At 42.0% G+C, this 21,513-nt stretch overlaps 1 protein-coding gene across 1 annotated transcript in view; it reads left to right on the plus strand.

The window, feature by feature from the left end:
• Positions 1 to 4,230: 4,230 nt before the first annotated feature.
• Positions 4,231 to 21,513, plus strand: part of IGSF5 (immunoglobulin superfamily member 5) — a 32,149-nt gene continuing 14,866 nt past the window's right edge. The window contains 8 exon segments of the mRNA XM_050933326.1: positions 4,231 to 4,291; positions 4,294 to 4,328; position 4,750; positions 6,369 to 6,689; positions 7,763 to 8,071; positions 16,396 to 16,521; positions 17,078 to 17,102; positions 21,365 to 21,477. Of these exon segments, the coding sequence (XP_050789283.1) occupies positions 4,231 to 4,291; positions 4,294 to 4,328; position 4,750; positions 6,369 to 6,689; positions 7,763 to 8,071; positions 16,396 to 16,521; positions 17,078 to 17,102; positions 21,365 to 21,477 (991 nt within the window).

The following is a 21,513-nucleotide window of genomic DNA, read 5'->3' on the forward strand; positions in this document are numbered from 1 at the left end:
TTGATCCTGTAACAAACATCGACTGATATGCCCAAGGTAATGCAAAGCTTTACTAACCCACACCTTGTCACGCAAAAGCAAATGAATAATATGATTTCATGGAGCATTGTGCATGGTTTAGAATTTTCTCCAGTGGAGAGTAATAAAGTGAGGCTAGTTGTCAGGGCAAGAATTTTCATCAGTGTATGGGAGAAGCTAGGTGCTGAACTTGCGTTAATAAGAATTGAACATATAACTCCCTGAAAAAAGCAATGAGAATTTAGTTTGAGGTCTGAGTTTTTCTCAATGAACATGTCAGATATTTTTCACACAGCAAGGTGATGAAATTGGTATTGAAGTGTATTTGCTGAATTAAGGAACACTGTACATTAGAGAGGAATGCTAATCCTGTGGTTAAAGCATTAGTCTTAGACTCGGAAGAGCTGGGCTTAGTTCCTGGTTCTTCCACGGACGTCCTTTGTTCCCAATCAGAAAAATAGGGGTAAGAATACCTCCTTTTCTATTTAGGTTGCAGAGTTCATGGCAGGGCTGTTTCTTATGACATTTCTACATCGCCTGGCACAATGGAAGCGCATATTGATTTAGGTCTATGTCCTCCTGTAAAATAAATAATAAAAGGTAAAAAAACAAAGAGCTGAAGTTTCTCTTTGAAACAACAGGTAAATGACAGAATTTTTTTTGGCAGAAGATACAAGAGAAGGCATTTCAGTGTCTAAAGAGTCCTTAGACTCAGGAGCCCAGGGGTAAGGAAATGATTCCCCTAAGCAATACAATGTGGGTGAGCAGGCAGTGGTACCATCTACATGAGGAGTGGGCAAAATTTTTGGCCCGAGGGCCACATCTGGGTATGGAAATTGTATGATGGGCCATGAATGCTCATGAAACTGGGGGTTGGAGTGTGGGAAGGAGTGAGGGCTTTGGCTGGGGGTGCAAGTTCTGGGGTGGGACTGGGGATGAGGGGTTCAGAGGGCGGGAGGGGGATCAGGGTTGGGGCAGGGGGTTGGGGCACCGGAGGGTAAAGGGTGCAAGCTCTGGGCAGTGCTTACCTCAAGCAGCTCGCGGAAGCAGTGGCATGTCCTCCCTCCGACTCCTATGTGGAAGCACAGCCAGGCGACTCTGTGCACTGCCCCGCCCACAGGTGCTGCCCCTGCAGCTTCCATTGGCTGTAGTTGCTAGTCAATGGGAGATGCGGGGGCAATGTGCAGAGCACCCTGGTTGCCTCTAGGCATAGGAGGCAAAGGGGGGACATGCTGCTGCTTCCGGGAGCTGCACAGAGCATAGCATGTGAGGAGTGGGGCAAGCCCCTGACACCGCTGCCTGGCTGGAGCTTGAGTGCCAGGTTAAAATGTGTGAAGGACTGGATGCTGCCCCCAGGTCATAGTTTGCTCACCCTTGATCTACACGCTGTCTTGGGATTTTCTGTCAAGGAAGGGCACCTTTAAGTTATCGTGGGGATAGGTTAAATTAACACTTCCCCCAGTGGATGTGACCACATCTCTCTGAGTAACACTAGACACTTTCTGAGCTGTGCTGATGTCTTATGGGCTCCCAGTGGAGGGGCAGTTGTGACCATTTCCCACTTTCACTTTTGTGGCATCCTCCCTCCTTAGTGGACTTTCCACCTGTAGGGACCTGAAGCAGGTTCTCTGGATTAAAACAGGAAGCATTCTATTGACTTCAGTAGGCACTGAATCAGGCCTTGTGTGCGTAAGAAAGCGTAGATCCTGGGCTTTGTCTGGTTCATGGACTGCTAAAATGTAATCATGTTAGTTAAAGGGAGGAATAAATCATGCTTACTTCCTCTTACTGCCCTGCTTGGCTGAGTAAGACAAGGGCACAATCTTGCCATAGACCAGAGAATCAGGAGATGAATTTTTAGTCTATGATTCAGTGGCACTCATAAATATGATCTCATAACCATGGATGAGGTACAGAAACCCAGGTGATTTATTCACAGGGATGGTAAACCATTAACTTCTTTAATAACACAAAATGTTTACTGAATGAAGACTGATTTTATGAATCTTCCTAGGCAGCAAAAAGACAGTGTCTATAAATGTCAAAGCTGAAGCTTTGAGGAGACAGTAGAGAACAGATACGCTGTGCATGCTGAAGTTAAGCGACTAATGTGGAATCTAATAGGTGTGATAGCATGGGGAACATTATGAATACATTTATTTCCATTTTATTTTTTTGATTTCCAAAATGTAATACTTTTGTAAGTGATGCATAAAATACTGTACAAGAAGATTATATAATCATACATAAAAACCACAGTTCCCCATGCTTATCTTCCAGTTTTTTTAATGGCATGGCTCTGTATTTGCTTGTTTAACTCAGTCTCGTGGAATGGGTTATAAAATGTACACTTTTGGATGCTTTTATTTTGTAAGGATCAGTCTTTTTGTTATTAAACTAGCTCGCAACAGAAATGTTCCAGGTTGGTCACTGATAAAGGCAGGTACAGTCGAAATGTCTGAGCGAGAATAGGATTTGGCACCAAGAATACCTGAGTTCTAATGCCAGTTCTGGCATCAACTCTTTCTTTGAGCTGGATATGTCACTTAGGGCTAGAGGCACAAAAGGATTTAGACATCTAACTCCAGGAAAGCATATCTGGCTGTGAATCTCAGGCAGAGGGAGGCAGCTTCTCTAGCCCAGATTTTGGCACCTAAATTCCTTTGAGGGGTGGGGCTTAGGATTCACCTCTGTCCTTGGCATTTACTGTTGGTTGCATAGGTGCCAACTCCGTGCGTACTCCAGCTCCCCACTCACCTCCCAGTGCCTTCCACCCATCTGCTGCCCCACTGATTTGTGCCTCTCGCTCTCTTCCAGTGCCTACTGCTCACTGTGATAAGCTGTTCTGCGGCATGCTGGTGGCTCTGGGAGAGAGGGAGAGGAGTGGGGATGGGGCATGCTGAGAGAGGGGGTGGAACTGGGCAGGAAAGAGGCGCAGTGGGGGTGGGGGCTTGGGGAAATGGATGGGGTGAGGGCAGAACAGGGGCCAGAAGAGGCGGGATGGGGCTGGGGGAAGAAGACAGGTGGGGTCAGGACCGGGGGTTGAGCACCACCCCTGGACCCAGAGGAAGTCACCATCTATGATTGATTGCCTTAGGTGGCTCCCTGTTCAGCTTTCTGGCTTTTGTGGATCCCATTCTTAGGCACCTAACTGTTGCCATACATTGAATAGGGAGCCTATGTGCCTATTCAGCCAGATAAGACTACAAAACAAAATACTTTCCAGTGTGCGGTAAATTAAGATTGGCGGGAATACTGATTATTTTAAGATCCAAAGGAATAGAAAGTCATATCAGTTCTGTGAAATATTTCATGTCCAAACACGTGCACAATGGACATTAAAAAATCATATACATTAGATTAGTATTCAACACTCCATTGCTCCAGCACGTATAATTGACATGGTTCTCTACTTTTGCCATTCTGAATGGAGTCCAGTGAGTTCTAAAATGTACTTCTTGTTGTATAAGCTCCAGCTGTAGGTGAGGGTTGAAGAGCTGAAGTTTCTGTTAAATCTGAATGAGCCTGTAATTGTACAGAACTTAAGCCAGAGGCACTGTAACCTAGGAATGTGCTGAATAAAGCTGTGCTGAGTTTGGATCCATGGGATATTATTCTGTAAACTATTTCTCCAGTTTATCCAACAAGCTGATTTTCCAGGTGCCCTTTTCAAATTTTAATGGCCCTGCCCCCCCTCCCCCTGCTATTGCTGTGATAACAAGGGAGTAAGGTCACTGGCTAAGAAATAAATTACAGGTGTACAGGGATCTATTTGCATTAATGGGAATTGTGTTGCTAAATCCCTATGCACTGTGTTGAAAACCCATTGGGTTTTTTTGGACTGTTATATAACTCAGGGTTCAGGAAAAATCCCGTTTCTGTAGTGAATTCTAAAAATGGTTGTGTACAGTTTGAACCTCATGATAACTATTAAAGTCAGTTGCAATCAATCATCTAAAGTTCACACAAAGCCTTGAAAATTTAACACTCAGAATTCAATATATCAAAATTGTATAGCCTCACGGGACAGAGACAAGTTCTGTCACGTATGTTTGTGAGGTCACAATCACAAGAAAAACCCTGGGTCAGAATGTTTGGTGGCTCAGAGAATTGTTAAGGATACAGAGTTTTTTTCACTTAAGTCAGTGGTTCACATCTGGCAATGGTCAATAATGACCAGAAGTCATGATAATCTGATGACTGTTGCTGTAAATGGAGCATGTAAAACTGGTTAGGGATTTCAGTCTGATTCCTAGCTACTGTACCGACATCACAAAACTGCTGTTTTAGTGATGTCATCAGCAGTTGTTGTTAGGATGCCCTCAGTTAATAAAACATGTTACATGTTAACATACAATTGTGTTTCAGGACTTGAAACAGCTGTAAGTTTAAAGCACTCCAGTTCACCTTTAAGATAATGATGCATGCTAGGGATAGCTGCAACTATACAAGGAAAAATGGGCTATTTCTGTTGAAAGGACAGTGCTTTATAATGTATTTTTTGATTTTGATAACTAACAGTAGAAGTGAAGTTTGCATTTGATTGGCTATTCTGTCGCTCATAAACAGAGATATTTAGGAGACTGCAATGCAGTGGAAAGGCACAATGTTTTTAATGGAAACCTGTGAAGGCAGCAAATCTCTATAAGAGTCTTCCATGAACATAAAAGCAAATCTGTCTGTACAGAATCTTTTCTTTGGATGACTATTTCTACTGTCCTCCTCCTGGAGGGTTGAAGGAAAAGTGTATTTTTTCCCTCTTAAGGAAATAACAGTTTAAGAATTTGAGGTATAATGTAACTTTTCAAATGATAAATAAGTTAAAATTAACTGAAATCTTGTGCATAGGAACATTTTAACGTATATTTAATTCCCTACCCATTAGTCTTTTTAACTGAAAGTTCTCCTCCAACAGAAGCCTTAACTCTGCTCTGTTGTGACACCATGAAAGGAAAAAAAAAGTGAATGTGTCTTTAAAAATCAATTTAATCTTATCTGGGATCACAAACACTTAAAATGACTCAGTCATAATCACATTGTTTTTGCATGTTGTCACTACAGAGCAGGGTTCAGATTGTTGGTGTTGTCAGATGCTACCGGTGTGGTGCTCTGCTCTGTTCAACGTTGATATCACTCGGCTGCGTACGTGTGTTCCCTCTGTGTGCTCTTCGAAGATAGCTGACACAGCAGACCCGAAAGGAACCCCCAATGACCACAGACTCTAGTAAGGTACTAGAAGGCATGTCAGCCAGGTTTATTGTTGAAGAGAAACACAGTCTCCAGCTCCCCGGCAAACGTAGTCCAAGGTGCTGCTAAGGTGCAGCTAGCCAGTACATATGTGCTCCCTGACAATGGACTCAGCTCAGTCAGTGGTGGGACTTTCCACTGCCCCTTTGGCTGGACAAAAGACACCGCTCCAGGGATGCATTCTTATACACAGGTACAAACAAGTTACACATCACTCCTGACGTATTGAGTTGCAACCCCTCTACGCAGCAAGGTACAACCCCTCTATGTAGTAAGGTGCCGCCTCTCACCTTGTACATGTTGGTTCGAACAAAACAACGCTATCCATCATATTACCCTTTTGCCCCTGTCATTGGGATGGGTTAGCCTGTTCCTTGTTATCTGTGGAATGTTCCAGTATAGAGTGTTCTGGTACCGTGTTTATGCTTCAATACACTATGTGAATATATGTTTATGCAACATCAGCCCTTTTCTTGCCAGCTTCTGTGAGCAGGGCCTGCCTCTGGCTCACAGCTTAACTTTGCTTTATGTTAGCAAAGTCTTGAGCATTACTTTAGTTCAGGCCTCAGGCCTCAAACCAGGCCTCTGATACCAAGGTTTATATCTCAGGGCCTCCTCTTACTACAGTTGGGTGCCCTAACTGCATTTCCATATGGTAAGTTGTTTAGGTTTCTTTTAAGTTTAACTCTTAATTGTGTATTTCCTGGGTTTATAACACTTGGTTTGGAGATAATACAATATCCTTGCAATGTATTCAACCTTAAAACTACTGATATAAAGTCAAGCTTCCTTATCTTTAACTCCATTTTAACATAGATTTTTTTACTGGGAATTATTAAATGATAATGGGGATTTTAAGCTTTCTCCGAAACATCTGGTATCACTTATTGTTAGAGATATGTTGCCAATTAGAGGACTCAGTGGTCTTTTCTGATATGTTCTTCAGATGTCAAATACACAAAATATTCACGTGAAAAAGTGCTGTTACTCAGAGCCAAGTATTTTTGTTTTGTAGTCTTATCTGCTGAATAGTCAAGGTAAGCCAAAGGCACCTCATTGACATTGGTGCTGGTATATTTACAATCTTGTTTTTTTCTTTCCAGGTTTTGGCTTTGGTTATTCTATTATAAATGGGCCAGCTAATGCAACAGTCCTAGCTGGTTCAGAGGCTCGGTTTAACTGTACTGTGTCACAAGGATGGCAAATTATCATTTGGCTTTTAAACGGGAATGCTGTTCTCACGACAACTCACCTTGGAGGAGCAGTTGTAACAATAGATTGCTTCACTCAGCAAAATTATACCAGTGGTGAGACTTTTACCTCAGAGCTGATCATCCACAATGTCCAACAGAACGATTCTGGTAAAATAGAATGCAGCATCCAACTTGGTATCCCCAACAGTTATGCCTTTCTTTCTGTGCAAGGTGTGTATGCCTTTTCATTTTTGTCCCAGAATTTTTATTAAATTGTACTTAACAGAAATCCTGTGGCACAATGCCAAAATTACCAATCTGTATGTGTATCGACTTTCAATGAATGCCCTATGTCTGTTATATTTCTCATCTTGAAAGATGGATCAGTAATTTCATGTACAGATTGGCATTCCAAGGTAGACTGAGGCTGCCACTGCAAAAGACTTCAGTTGTGCTCATTTTTTCCTGTAGCAGCTCTTACTCTGTTTTGGGTTGTGTGAAAGTGCCAGAAGCCTGTATCAGTGCTGCCAGCCACTAGTCAAAAACAATCTCTTTTGGCCAGAGTCTTTATGGATTTTTTCCCTCATTTTTGTACATAAATTTTCTTTTGCATTTAAAGTAGAGCTCCTTCCTACTGTCTGACCTAGGAATAGTCAGCCTCCACCCAGTTCGTGTTGGGGTTTAACATAGTGCAAAAATTTAGCATGTGAGTCACGAGGTGATATCCTTCATGTGACTGCTGCTGTACACTACAGCATCCAGGATACAGTATACCTTTCATGTATATCAGACATCCTCTCTGTAGGCTTCCTCAAGCATCATTATTAAGAAAATGCATCCAATAAAATGGAATCTTCCCTCCATCTACTATTCATTTGTCCAAAAAAGAAGAAGCCTGATGCCCAGAGCATCATTTTTCTATAAACTTTCCTTGATAAACCTGAAGAACATCTCTAAGAGGCAACAGAGAAATAAAATCCTGATGACACATGGTCCTTTAGCTGGTGCAGGAGATATTTCAGTATGGCCAAAGAGTGACACTTCCAAAGCTTTCATTGAACAGATGGTGGAAAACTAAGTCTAGTTGTGAAGCCAAAATGGACTATAACATGGCCAAGAAGCTGCAATGGCTTCACATTTATTTCATGTAAACAGCATCTCTATGTTTTAGGTCTTCTATTTTAATTTAATTTTTTTTAACTTGCAAATTTCAAAATATGATTGATTTTTGGTAGCAAAACTGGGAATAAAACACCATTGCAGTTAAATATTCTGAAGGAACAAATCATCTTTTCCCCCCACAGTTAATGGATCTTTGTTCATCAAAGATCACAACTCAACAGTAAGAAAGAACGAAACAATTGAAATTGTTTGTGAAGCCTTAGGATGGGCTCCAGCTCCAAACATGACCTGGATGATAAACAACTCTTTTGTAGATAAGTCCAGGTATGTTACTAACCACAGTCAAGGATCTAATGATCTTCACAATGAAGTGAGCACCTTAACTTTGACTCTGATGGCCAATGAGACGCTGACTTGTTTAGCTTATATAGAGGCACTTCCTAAGCCCCAGAATGCAACTGTAACTCTTATTGTGCAGGATTCTCTTGCAGGTAAGTGAACATTCTCTATACTATGCCTTTTTGTTTTGTTTTGAAAATCTTTTATTCCAGTTTAAGCAACATGACATCTATATATGTAACAGAATCAAACTCCAGTAAACAGTACAAACGTCACATAATGTTAAATTCACTCCTGTCACGAGCATCATTAAATTCTCTTTATTTGGAGCAGCACAAGGGAAGCAGAACTCTCCCTAATGCTAATTAAGGGCTTCATTGCATACAAAATTGGATTTTCTGCCTTTTGCATGATCTCACCCCATGAATTTAGGCATTGAAAAAAATTGATTCAGGGCATGAAATAACAATAGATTTCTGTCAGTCACATAAACATCTTTTGCTATGTCTTGTTTGTGCAGGACTAAATCCTAATGTGAAATCCTGGCTCTACTGAACTCTGAAAGTTTTGCCATTGACTTCAACACAAGTAGGATCTCACCCCTACACACAACCCAAAGTAAACACGTGTGCACAACAGAATGGACCCCATAAGGTTACACAGCAGGCATGAAGCTGTTCTGCCATTGCAGTTACAGCCTAGGAACCATACTGTGCTTGGTACCCACTGCGCTTCCTCCTGCAGGGTGCTGGCTGTGCCATCAGCCATGGATGACTGTAGAACAGTGGCATTCCAGCTGCATGCACTTTCCCAAGCTTCACTCCAACTCAGGAATTGCCATGCTCGATCAGACCAGTGGGCCAACTCATCCAGTGTCATGTCCCAGATAGTGGCCAGCACCCAAACATATTGCTAAATTCCTGGCCTCACCAGCAACCTGTGGCAATTAATCCCATAGTTTAATATGACCCCAATGCCAGGGGAATCACCAACCAGCTGGATAAGCTGAGCTTCCACCTGCATTGTGCTGCCTGAGTAGCACAAAGCCAGCGGAGCTAGGGGACAGGATCTGGTCCATAAGTGTATATCAGCAAACCTGTTTTTGAGGTAGTGATGGATGGTTTTCTGTTCCAAGTGCTAGCACAATAAGAACAAACAGGACTAGATCCTCAACTGGGGCTAAGCAGCACTTGGTGAAACAGGGGAGGAGGCATGAAAATGCCCTTTTTGGCCCCTCAATCTTGGGAATTACCTGGCCATTTGTCTCCAGTGCTGTAAAGCAGAGGAGTTTCAAGGCTGCTGGAATTAACACCAGCTGCTCATGGTCTCTAGGGGCTGTTACAAAAGGTGAGATTACTGGGGCACAAGGACACTTTTTTTCACCCTTCCTATGGTGGGAGCTGGAGGGGTGGTGTAGAAGCCCTTATGGTGACTCTGTGCCACCCAGAGTTTCCCGTAGGCAGAGGAGGTCCTTAAATTCATGTTTCTTTTAGTGATTGGGTGAGCATGGAAAAAAGGAGCTGAGTTATTGACATCAAACTGACAGCTCTTTGACTGAGTTGGCACCCCTTGGAGTGTTACATGATACGTGACCCATTCCATGTTCTGAAATGGGTGGCACTGGCATGATGTATACCCAATGATGGGTGTGGTATAAAAACATAGATAGATAGACAGATAGACAGACTGGCTGGGCCTTTTACTTTAAGTGTGAGCCATTGTCAGCAAGTTTCTCAGGACCATCTACTTTGTAAAGCAATTGAAAAAGGCCATTTTACTATTTTTAATAAGACTTCCTCTAAGTTTAATGGCTACTAATTACTGACTAAACAAAAGAGATCTGTCCTGAGGACTTAATAAAATGATTAAATTCCCCAGCCTACTCATTCTAGAGCTATTGAGGCATCCACCCACAGTTTCCATAGTTACATGCTGTACATTAGAAGAGGAGAAAAACAGATGTCACAGACACAATTAGTACATAATTAGCGATCATATAGGACCATCATGCATTCCTCTTTGGGAAAATGATTATGCAGTAACAGATACTTAAGATTTCTCAGCATAGGCATAATTTGACATCTATATTTGGAGGGGTGGCTCCAGTCAAGCCAATGGGACCGCGCATGGGGGGTTAGGGTGGGCAAACTCTGTGTCTGCCCACAGGGGCACCATTTCGGATTTGGGGGGATCCGCAACTTTTACCATGATTCCAGGGGCCGCTTAGGCAACTGAAAACTCTAATGTTTTTGCAGATAATTTAGAAATATCTGACAGGAGCACTGTATCGAATTCCTATCTCAAGAAAGAAAAATAAATAAATATTAGACCCATTCAGCTCTAATACTAACATGTTCTGACATCTTGTGGCAAGTTGCTTATGGTACACTGGTCAGGTTTAAAATTGTAATGTATATTCCTACTCAGATACCTTTACTAAAGTCAGAAGAAATCATCGTGATAATCTAGTCTGATCTCCTGCACATTGCAGGCCACAGAACCTCACTCACCTACTCCTGTAATAGACCCCCCTAACCTCTGGCTGAGTTACTGAAGTCCTCAAATCATGGTTTAAAGACTTCCAGTTACAGAGAATTCACCATTTACACTAGTTTATTCATAATTGAACGCGATATTCCAGATGAGGTCATTTGATCCTTTATTTAACTTGTTACATCTGAAAGGAGAGATGGCCAAAGTAAGGCTTGCTAGTTGAATTTCCTAGTGTTTTATTTAATGGCCGAGGGAAGGCATGACGTAATGTTACATTGGGCCTGGCCCACAGGGACTTAACTAATCTGTCAGTTAGGATATGTCCACACTAGGGGCCTTACAGTGGCACAGCTGTACCGATGCAGCTGTGGTGCTGTAAGATCTCTTGTGTAGCCACTCTATGCTGATGGCAGAGAGCTCTTCTGCTGACACAATTAAACCATCCCTAACAAGCGGTGGTGGCTATGCTGACAGGAGAAGCTCTCCCATCGACATAGTGCTGTGCTCAATGTGGTGTTTTTTTCACACCCCTGAACGATATAAGTTTTGCCAATCTAAGTCGTAGTCAAGTATCAGGGGGTAGCCGTGTTAGTCTGTATCCACAAAAACAACGAGTCTGGTGGCATCTTAAAGAATAACAGTTTTATTTGGGCATAAGCTTTTATGGATAAAATCCTCATTTCATCAGATCTGAAGAAGGGTTTTTTTTTACCTATGAAAGCTTATGCCCAAATAAATCTGTTAGTCTTTAAGGTGCTACCAAACTCCTTGTTGTATAAGTGGTAGTGTAAACATTAGAGAGACTAAGGTGAGGGCTTCCTCACGCATAATTTAGCAAAATACTATAAAAGCAGCAAAGAATCCTGTGGCACCTTATAGACTAACCAGCTATAGCTCTCCTGGGGCTGCAGTCCCTGGGACAAGCAGAAAGATCAAACAGGGAAGAGATTAATTTAACTGCCAAACTGGGAAAAGCAGATAATAACGATGACAGCAGTTGAGATGGGGAGGGGCATGGAAACGAAAACTTTGAAGTCTGTGGCTGTTTATTTTTCAGACTGATTTATATGGAAGTGTTAAAACATACCAGCTGCAGCTGCTCCAGTTCCTTATAGGCACATTCATGTTCTCCATAACATACTGAACTATGAGGGACAATGTGGTACAATGCCATCTTGCAGACACCGCAGGTAACTTGTAGGAAGTAAGCTAGGCTAGACACATTCAGAGGGTATGTCTTCACAGTAGCTGGGAGGGAAGTCTAATTTGCAGCACGGGTAGACAAACACCTAAAAATAGCAAGACAGGCAGTGGCTTGGGCTAGCCGCTTGAGTACGTATCCAAGGGATCAGGCGGGATTGTACTTGGGTGGCTAGCCCAAGAAGCTGCGTGTGCCGCTGTTGCCACACTGCTATTTTTAGTGTACTAGCATGAGCAGAGCTAGTGCATGTACATCTACCCCCACTGGGATTTGTGCCACTGCTGGGTAGACATACCCATAGAGTTCTCTGAGCCAGACACTGGATGCAGTCTCATGCATTACATTGTTGACATAACAGTTTTTTACTGAAACCTAAGACTCCCTGCTTCTTCAAGAATACTACAGTCAGTCTGTTCTCATCCATGTTATAAAAAGAAAATTTGCTGTGTTTTACACACAACAATCTTGTTTCCCCCTCCGCTAGATTATACAGAAGATCTCTTGTAATGGATTCTAGTGATAAACAGTAGGAAGTACCATTCCTGCTAGTTCCCTTTCAATCCTGAAAGATGGCTGTGCTCCACTGCAGTGAAAATTCCACACAAATCTCATCTCAAACAGAAGATTCGAGTATAAAAAAAAAATGAAGGAAGATGATTCCTTAAGCAATACACTTTTTTAGGTTTATTGAAATATCTGAAACTATCCTGGGCACTTTGCTTGCAAGACTTGTTTCAAGCATGTAAAGTTTCCTGACATCAATGTGCAGGCTTTTTGTAGCCCTTAATCTCAACAGAGTGACAGTGCATGGGACTGGTTAAAGTATGCACGCTGAAGGAGTTCCCACAGTATGGAAATAACTTAGAGCTAATGTGAAAGATGCTATTAGAGAATATGCTGACAGGAGACTTATTCAACTTATAGTAACCTAAGGTTATAGAGTATGGATAAAGTATGGGAAAGAATTAAGGACACTTTTAGAACTCCAAGTATATGATTATTATGCAGTGCAGGTTTCTTGTGCTTAGCTTTTCCTATCAATTAATATGGAATTTCTAATGATAATTAGACTCCTCTGCTTTTAAATCAACATAGTTCTTGGGAATCACAAGTGTTAAAAACACTCCTCCTGAACAGAGTGATCATTTTGAGTGACAAGTACATTGGAGAAGAGCTGGTACACAGCACAGGAGCAGTGCCATTGGCACCTTCCTGCTTCTACATTCCAATGCTGGCAAGTCTTAGTGATCCATCTGTGTCAATGCTCAAGGGCAGGCACTGAACGAAAACCTTCCCTTGCTCCCTCTTTCTGCTCTGTGCTGCCTGAAAAGCCGACTATTCCTGAATTCGACCTGAGCAGCCATCTTACTTTGGCAAATGAATAGGCCATGAAGGCTCAAAGGCTGGTTAAATGAAAATCACAAGAACAAATGAAGCTGATGTAAGAACTATTCCTCAAATCTTAGCATCCCAGTTTCTATATTTACCAAGAAATGTGAAACTAATAAGAGTGTAGTGTTTGCCAAAGTATAACATTGCAGCTAATAAACAGAAATTTTAGGCTATCACGTATGGAGATCCGTTTATAGGACTCATTAAAAAAATATTGACTAACACACCTCTATTTATCTATATACTGCTTGTATCTAACCTTGATATGACTTAGCACAACAAATTATTTTCTGCATGTATCTTATCACAAATCTGTATTAAAGTTAACTGAGAAAGCTATTACAAGAAGCTAAATATAAAAACAAGATCTTAAAATAAGAGTACTCACAATAACTGATATTTGGTAGCAATAACTTACTAAAAACATAATTAAACATACAGGAAAGATTAACATTTATTTCATATTTTAACTACCTTAAAATCTCCACAACATTTTGTACGGAACAATATAAAATAAAATAAAATAAAATAAAATAAAATGCAGATTTATGCTGTAGATTTATTTCTTCCATGCAAAAAAAATTACAAAGCACTTCACAATTGATTTATACATATTAACTATGAGGCTAAAGATTATAATATACTGGTAACTTCAGAAGTTATGGCAAGGCAGAACAAAAGCTATACAAGGACAATCTTAGGAAGAATGATTGAAGATAGAGACATGGAAAATTAAGGGCTTGATTCTGCTTCCCTGAATGTAAAATGGGAGTTTGCCACTTATTTAAATGGAAGCAGGATCTGGATGGTTAGTTTTCTCAGGGAGTGCGTTAAGAGCCCTAGACCAGAAAGAGGGATGAAATTTATTGTGATGAGATTTGAAGGAGGACAGGATTCAGAAAGATGCATAGAGAAGGAAGCTGTTCCAGAGGTTGAGCGCACAATGGGAGAAGGATTGGTTGCTCAAAAAAACTGGGATGAAGGGGGGAAAAATTTGCTGTTTGAGGTGTGTAAGGAACGAAGTGAACAGAAAGTATTGGGGGGAATTAGGTATGTTGTGTGTGGCCGGAGGAGGAGGATGGATGCATTCATATACAGGATTTCCATTACTCTCAATGGAATTAATGTTCACACACATAAGGGCAAAATATCCTTTTAGGAGAGAGAATTAACAATGACCATTGAAATGGAGACAATACATTCCTGAAGAGCTCTAGATGGATAAGGATATGTATTAAAGTTGGAATCCAGGAACATTTTGGGTAGTAGTTTATAATTAGATCCAGGAGCAGCCCCTCAATGCTTAATTTGGTTAATTTGCATGATCAATTTATGTGCTGATAGTTCATAAGGATTAGAGAAGAGACTAATAATTTGTGAACCATTCAGTCTTTGGAGTGTTCAGAATTCAAATTCAAGTCCAAATTTTGCGGCTGGGCTATTATGCTGTAATGGGCCAATCCAAAACTCCAGAACATCGGCAAACTTTGGTGAGTCTGAAACCTGTATCCAAATTTTGCCATTCAGGTCCATCTTCAATTAGGAACACTAAAAAGGACATGAGACACACAAATCCAGTGCAACCGAGGCAGTATTATCAAGTCTGTACAAACCTTATGCTTTTGGGTTGGATTTGAAGTTTGTTTTTAATACAGCTACCAGGGCTATATTTTGGACTGCTTTTGGAGCCGGCCTTAGCTTTTGGGCTGGGGCTGCTCACTGCAGTTAGGAAGATCAAAGATTGGTTCAGTTAGTAAAGAGCACCACAGATATTGGATAAGCCTGATGGACAGGGCCATATTACCATCAGAAGACATGTCTATTGCAGGGGCGGGCAAACTTTTTGGCCTGAGGGATTTTTGAATTTGTATGGATTTTTGAAATTGTATGGATGGCCGGTTGGGGAGGGGATAGTGTCCCATCCCCCACCCCCTATCCACCCGCCTAGGTCACCTGCCCAATCCAACCCTCCCTGTTCCCTGGCAGCCCCCCCCCCAGGACCCCTGCCCCATCCCTCCCCCCTGCTCCCCTGTCCTCTGATTGCCCCTGGAACCCCTGCCCCTGACTTCCCCCTGCTGCCCCATCCAACCCCTCCTCTCATTCCTGATGGCCCCTTGGGACCTCTGCCCCATCCAACCACCCCTTCTCCAGGTTCCCTGACTGCCCTAGAAACCCCTGCCCCAACCGACCCCTGCCGACCCATCGAACCCCCCTTCTCATTCCTGACTGCCCCCCGGGACCTCTGCCCCATCCAACCCCCCTGTTCCCCACCTTCTGACCACCCCGATCCCTATCCACACCCTCACCCCCTGACCACCACCCCCCAAACTCCCCTGCCCTCTATCCAACCCCACTGCTCCCTGCCCCCTTACCGCACTGCCAGGAGCACCAGTGGCTGGCGGTGCTGCAGCTGTGCCACCTGGCTGGAGCCAGCCACAAAGCACCGGGGCAGGCCCTGGCTCTGCAGCTGCGCTGCCTCCGGAGCTCACAGCCCCGCCAGCCAGAGCATTGCGCCAGCGGTGAAGGGAGCTGAGGCTGAAGGGGAGAGGGAACAGCAGGGATAGGGGCTGGGGGCTAGCCTACCGGGGCAGGAGCTCAGGGGCTGGGCAGGAAGGTCACATAGACCAGATGTGGTCCGCGGGCCGTAGTTTGCCCACCTCTGGTCTATTGTATGTTGACAACTAGTTAAAGGGTAAAAGCTATCATTTTAATGTTGATTATTTCGATGGATATATGGTGAGCACCTTTTGTTTGTGGCAACCAGAAATAGGGATACATTGAATGATTTTGAAACCAAAGGATTTAGCATTATAGGTTAAAAAAAAATTCGAATCATAGTTATGTGAAAACATGTAAATACATATTGTACATCACTATGCAATCTTATATGTTATAGTCTAGGAGGCAGGAATGTGTCAAGGCTAGCAATCTCAAACTCAATAGATGTGTTGTTAACATGCTTGTCCTTTACAGTGGACAACAGAGGTTTTTTTGAATTATGCACAATGAGTGCGATCTAATACCTGTTGAAGCCAATGGAAAGACTCCCATTTGCTTTCAGTAGGGTTTAGATTGGGCTCAGAATGTCTACAAAATACATTTAAATGGGAAGAATGAAGAAAATTAGCAGCCTGGATTTGTCAGAAATATAACTAGCAGATAAAGTAGAATAATTGTAACAAAGAATTATTGTGATCAAGGTATTTTGTGGTGCTGGGTATCATCAATATAGGGTAAAGTCATTTTGAACACAAATGAAAACACAATCCATCTCTTGTTTTAAATAATCAACCAGTAATTTAATAATGCTTCCAGAAAGTTGGTCATGCGCTTCAGAAAAAGAAAAGTCACAGCTCTGCTAGTGTAATGCTTCTTCATTTCATTTAATAGAAAATGGTAACCAAGAAGACAGCACGCGGACACGGACTATTATACTTGCAGTTACACTGTCAATTGGTTTTCTTCTTCTGATCATTATTATTTTTATAATAATATACTGCTGCCTAAAAAACAAAGGTAAATGGATTTTTGCTACTGGCTCTGCATTTTTTAAACCTTAAATTAGATTTAATCTATTATTGTTTCAGTTAAAGCACAGTGCACAGTTTGGTAAGGATTGTTCAGGGCAGAGAGGTGATTCTGTTAACCAGCTGCTTGTAGATACTACAAACAGTTGCTTGCTGAGTTCTTCTGATATAACTTGTTTCCAGTAGCATTGGTGGCTCGTTAGTATTTCCGTCAGTAGTAAAAAGGAAGGGTAAGATTTTCAAAAGTGGCTAAATGACTTGGAATACAAATCTCATTGAAGGTCAGTGTACATCTACACCTAGATTTGTACAGCTATACAATGTACACCAGCTACAAATGCATTCAGTAAATTCTTTCCTAGCATTAATTTTCCGTGTAAGTAAGTGCACCCGGCTGTTCTGTGACTGCAGACAGGAGGGGAGGAGAGCTATGAGATAATTTCTGTATTAAAATACAGTCTGAACTGTGAGAAAGTGGGAGAACCTCAGTAGCAAGCCTTATTTTATTTTGCTGTATTTTAAAAACATTTCTTCCTTTCTTTCAGAGTCCACCTATCAAAAGGAGTTGAGGTAAGTTGAATACCATGGATTTCCCCCTCTGCTATGCTCCTTGTATGTTTCTACAGCACCATAAAAGAGCCATTAGAGCCCCAGATCTGTCCAGGAGAGAACTGTGCAAGGCAGCTTTACACTGCCCTATAAGGCCCCTATTGCAAGCCTAGGCATAAGGGGTGTGCCAGAAGAGGTGGGGGAGGACCACATCCTATAGCACTGTGGGAATTCTGAGCAGTGCTGTCACCCACAGGCTGCCCTTCTAAATTATTCTGGGGCCTCACTGGCTCCCCTCAGCAGCCTAGAACCCTAAGGAAGCAAAAGTGGCTCAAAGCCACCAGCATCACCCTCTCCCACCCTGTAATGCAAGTTTTATGCTGAGCCTCTTAGGCTACACTGCAAGCTACGGGTGTGATTTCCTGCTTGTGTACACATACTCGCTCCAGTGAGTATAAATAGCAGCATACCGGGGTTGCACGGGCAGCAGCAGCCACTTAGCTGTCTTGAGTACAAACCTGCCCGATCCCCATGGGTATGTACTCGGCACGGCTAAGCCATACCTCGGTGCTGCTGTGGCTACACTATTATTTATACTCGTGCCAGTTCTCATCAAGTTAGTGTGAGCTATATGGGACTTATACCCCTTGTTTGCAGGACAGACATAGCCTTAGAGGTACAGCCCAAAATCTTATTCCACTTTTAGTTTTCTCCCCAAAATGATTATACAATCAAGTCTACATTATTGGAAGTTATAACAGATACTGTGAATCACTACCTTTGAAAAAAATAACCCCCCATCAGAAAATTGCCCATTACACTCATTGGAGTGAACTAGCAACACCATATTACTGAAAACTGTAACTGATGTTCCCATAAAACTTTTGAAAATGATCAAAATGATTTAGTTATTGAGTTCCAGATTCAGCAATATAACTAAGCATGTGCTTAACTTATAAGCATGTGAGCAGACCCAATAAAGCCAATGAGAATATTCAGGTACCCAAAAATTAAGCATATGCTCAAGTTCTTTACTGAATGTAGGTTTAGATTTGATCCTATACTTCTAGATATTCCTATTTTGCACCAGACTTCCTCCAGCCTCACACTTAGCATTTGCAACAAATTCCACAGGAGGTCACTGTGCACCAGAATAGCGCTCTCTTCCAAGTTTCAGTCAAGATCACAGTAGATTTACAACTTGCACAGAGTATAATCCGACTAGAATTTCTGTGGTACAGAAGAAAGGTTGAAACTGAGACAGATTGATGCAAATTAAATGAGACAGATTGGCAGACAAATTAGATGATGTCCCCTGCTTTTTTAAGGATCATTAGTTATACTATATAAAAAGCTGCCAGTGATAACTGTCAACTCTTCCTACTTAGTATCAGACATGTCTGAATACAAAGCGAACAAATTGTTTTTGCATTACTGCATTAGGTTGAAACACCTTAAAATGTAGGATCCTGTTAATCAGTATTAAGATCCTATTTGTCAGAACTAACGTGAACAGAAAAACTTTCAGTGGGGGTACTTTGTGTTATACTTTTTAATTTTTTAGGTGACCACTGTGAATCCAACTATAGTTATTATATGCTTCTGGGACAGTTAATCCTACTTTGTTTTCTGTCTCCTAGCTATTTTTGATTAATGAAAATACCTTCCCTCTCACCCCATGATACTTAACTTCTTTAGTAACATCTTGTGTGAAACCTTGTCAACAGCCGCTTGATAATCTAGCAACACAGGTACAACAACACTACATAAATACATTTTGTCATTTGGTTCTCCTTTATCCACTATGTTATTGACCCATTAAAAGAATTCAAAGAGATTAGTGAAACAAGGTTTTCCTGTGAAGAAACCATGCTGAGTAGTCCCTATCATATCATGATCTTCCAGGTGTTTTGTTATTCTGTTTGTAATTATTGTTTCAACCAATTTATCAGGTACAGATGTATAAACTGGTTGGACTAAATCAACAAAGCATCTGAGGCCAAATTCAGGTCTAAGTCAATTTGTATTTTTGATTCAAATAAAACTGCTGCAAAAGTATCTGTCATTATGGCTCCTGTTCTGAGTACTGACCAGATTCACTATATAGATTAATCCTGCTAGGGCTGGACCTATTGGTATATCTACATTGCAGTTTGACACTGGCCTGTGCCAGCTTACCCGGGCACACAGGGTTTGGTCGAAGGAGCTGTTTAATCATTGGGTAAATATTTGGGCTCAGGCTGCAGCTAGAGCTCTGGGATCCTCCCATATCACAGGGTCTTAAAGCCCAGGCACCAACCTGATCTTGAATGTCTACCCTGCAATTCAAAGCCCCTTAGCCTGAGCCCCACGAGCCCAAGACACCTGGCATGGGTCAGCCATGGATTTTTAATTGCAGTGTAGACATACCATATGATTCTCTGAAGAGGTAATCGACACAACAGATGAAGTCAGTAGTTCAGGGAGAGTACATGCTAAAACACAATGTTTGAATCTCTTGCCCTCATCCAGGTTGCCCACACCCTCTGGTCTCTGTTCACGGAGGACCCACACAGTGTTTTTTCCACAGGTTTTGAAGGAGTGCAAGGCAGGGCATAACAGTTATGTCTGGTTGCCTCTTTCCTGCATACACATATTATTAAAATAAAAAGGAGCTTGAAATGGGCCCATGGTAAATTAAGTTGTAGCTTCAGGCAATGCTACATGCCTTTTAGTCCCTAGTCTAATACAAGAAGTCCTGTTGATTTCAGTGGGACTACTCACATGATTAAAGTTAATCACATGCTTAAGTACTTTGCTGGCTCAGGGCCTTAGGGTTTAGACTGAATTTAGGAACTCAGCAAAGCAAAGACTTTAAGTACATGGACAACTTTACTCATGTGAATGGTCCCAATGAAGACAAAGGGGCTACTCATCTGTTTAAAGTTATATATGAGCGTGTTTGTAGCACTGGTGCATTTGTTTTCTCATTATGTCTATAAATGAGTGATCTCTGTCCCCAAATACTGCATTGGAACGACTCTGGTTTCATATAGGGTTTTAAAAAACTCATTGAAGTCTACTCATCTGATCCTAACACCTATTTATTTAGATCTATAGAAGCAGTGAAAATGCCCCTGTCGGACAGTCTAGGCACCCTGTACATTATGTTAAAAGTACAGAAATAAATGCAGCAATTTCCCCACATAATGGGAACAAAGAAAAAAATCCCACTCCAGCTACAAATCCCAGCCCTTCTTCTGCATACCCCTGCCCTTAGCTGGTTTGTTTCTCCCCAGAAGCCTGGGTAAAGAGATGCAGCTTGCCCTGGAGGACCCCAGACTTGGGGCTATTTGGAATAAATGACGAGTAAAATCCCTTGTAGCGCAACAGAGTGATAAATAGAGATGTATTATCTGTATACCACTGGCTACAAATGTAGGCCTCCACCCTGCAAATGTTTACATATGTGCTTAACGGAGGAGTAGCCCTATTGACTTCAGTGGGATGACACACCTGCTTGAGGTTAAGTATGTGTGAAAATGTTTGCAGGATCAGGGCCATAGGTCAGATTGTGACGGAGCTTTACATGGTGTGTTTGGGAGGGTGCACACAAGAAGCCTCCTGTTGCCTTGCACAGCTTGCAAAAAGACCTGTCAGTTATACCCCCTCCATTTAACTCCAGGTGTGCATCTCATCCCAAAGGGGAGCGTGAAGGGGGGGAGGTAGAGGGAGAGCCATAGGCTGGCCTCGCCACCAAACTGGCCCACTGAACCACAGGAAGCCGCTTGCACCCTCCTGTGTGGTGTGGGGAGGCAGAGAGAGCAGACTGCATAGTTCCTCTGTGCACAGGGGTACCCCTCTATTGCTCCCAATGCAGGGCTGTGGTTAAATCACACAATCGAGGTCAGAGTATGGGGTTGTGCTTTAGTTTTTACAGAAACTTTGAAATGGGTCACAGATTTGAAGTCTTAAGATGTTAATCATCTTAATTTCCCAAATGTTATTAAGTAGCTGATCAGAACTTTTCAAGCAAATCCTAGTTAGGATTTATACAAGACCGTACATGCAGTAGGTAAATTCTTTCAAGGATTATACATTATTTTTCTTTACTTTTTTGGAAGTTGGATACATCTGCAAGTCCTTTGACCCAGATCTTCAAAGGTATTTAGATATCTACCATGAAAATCAATGAGAGTTAGGTGCTGAAATACCTTTGAGAATTTGTGCCTCTCTCTCTGTTGGATACTGCCTAAGAATGCTTATAGAATGTAGGTTTTAATGATTGGAATTTTTATTTCCAGAAAAGTTTCAACTAAGAAAACCAATGATGGTAGTGTGAAGACCAGGAGAAGCAGTGGTAATGACAATTCTGGATACAGTCCCGAGGACCCAGTGTACACAAAACAAATGCCAAGTGAGTCAAACATGTCAGTGATAATGAAGCAAGCGT

This window comes from Gopherus flavomarginatus, chromosome 1 (genome assembly GCF_025201925.1).
Source record: "Gopherus flavomarginatus isolate rGopFla2 chromosome 1, rGopFla2.mat.asm, whole genome shotgun sequence".
In the NCBI taxonomy this organism is placed as follows: Eukaryota; Metazoa; Chordata; order Testudines; family Testudinidae; genus Gopherus; species Gopherus flavomarginatus.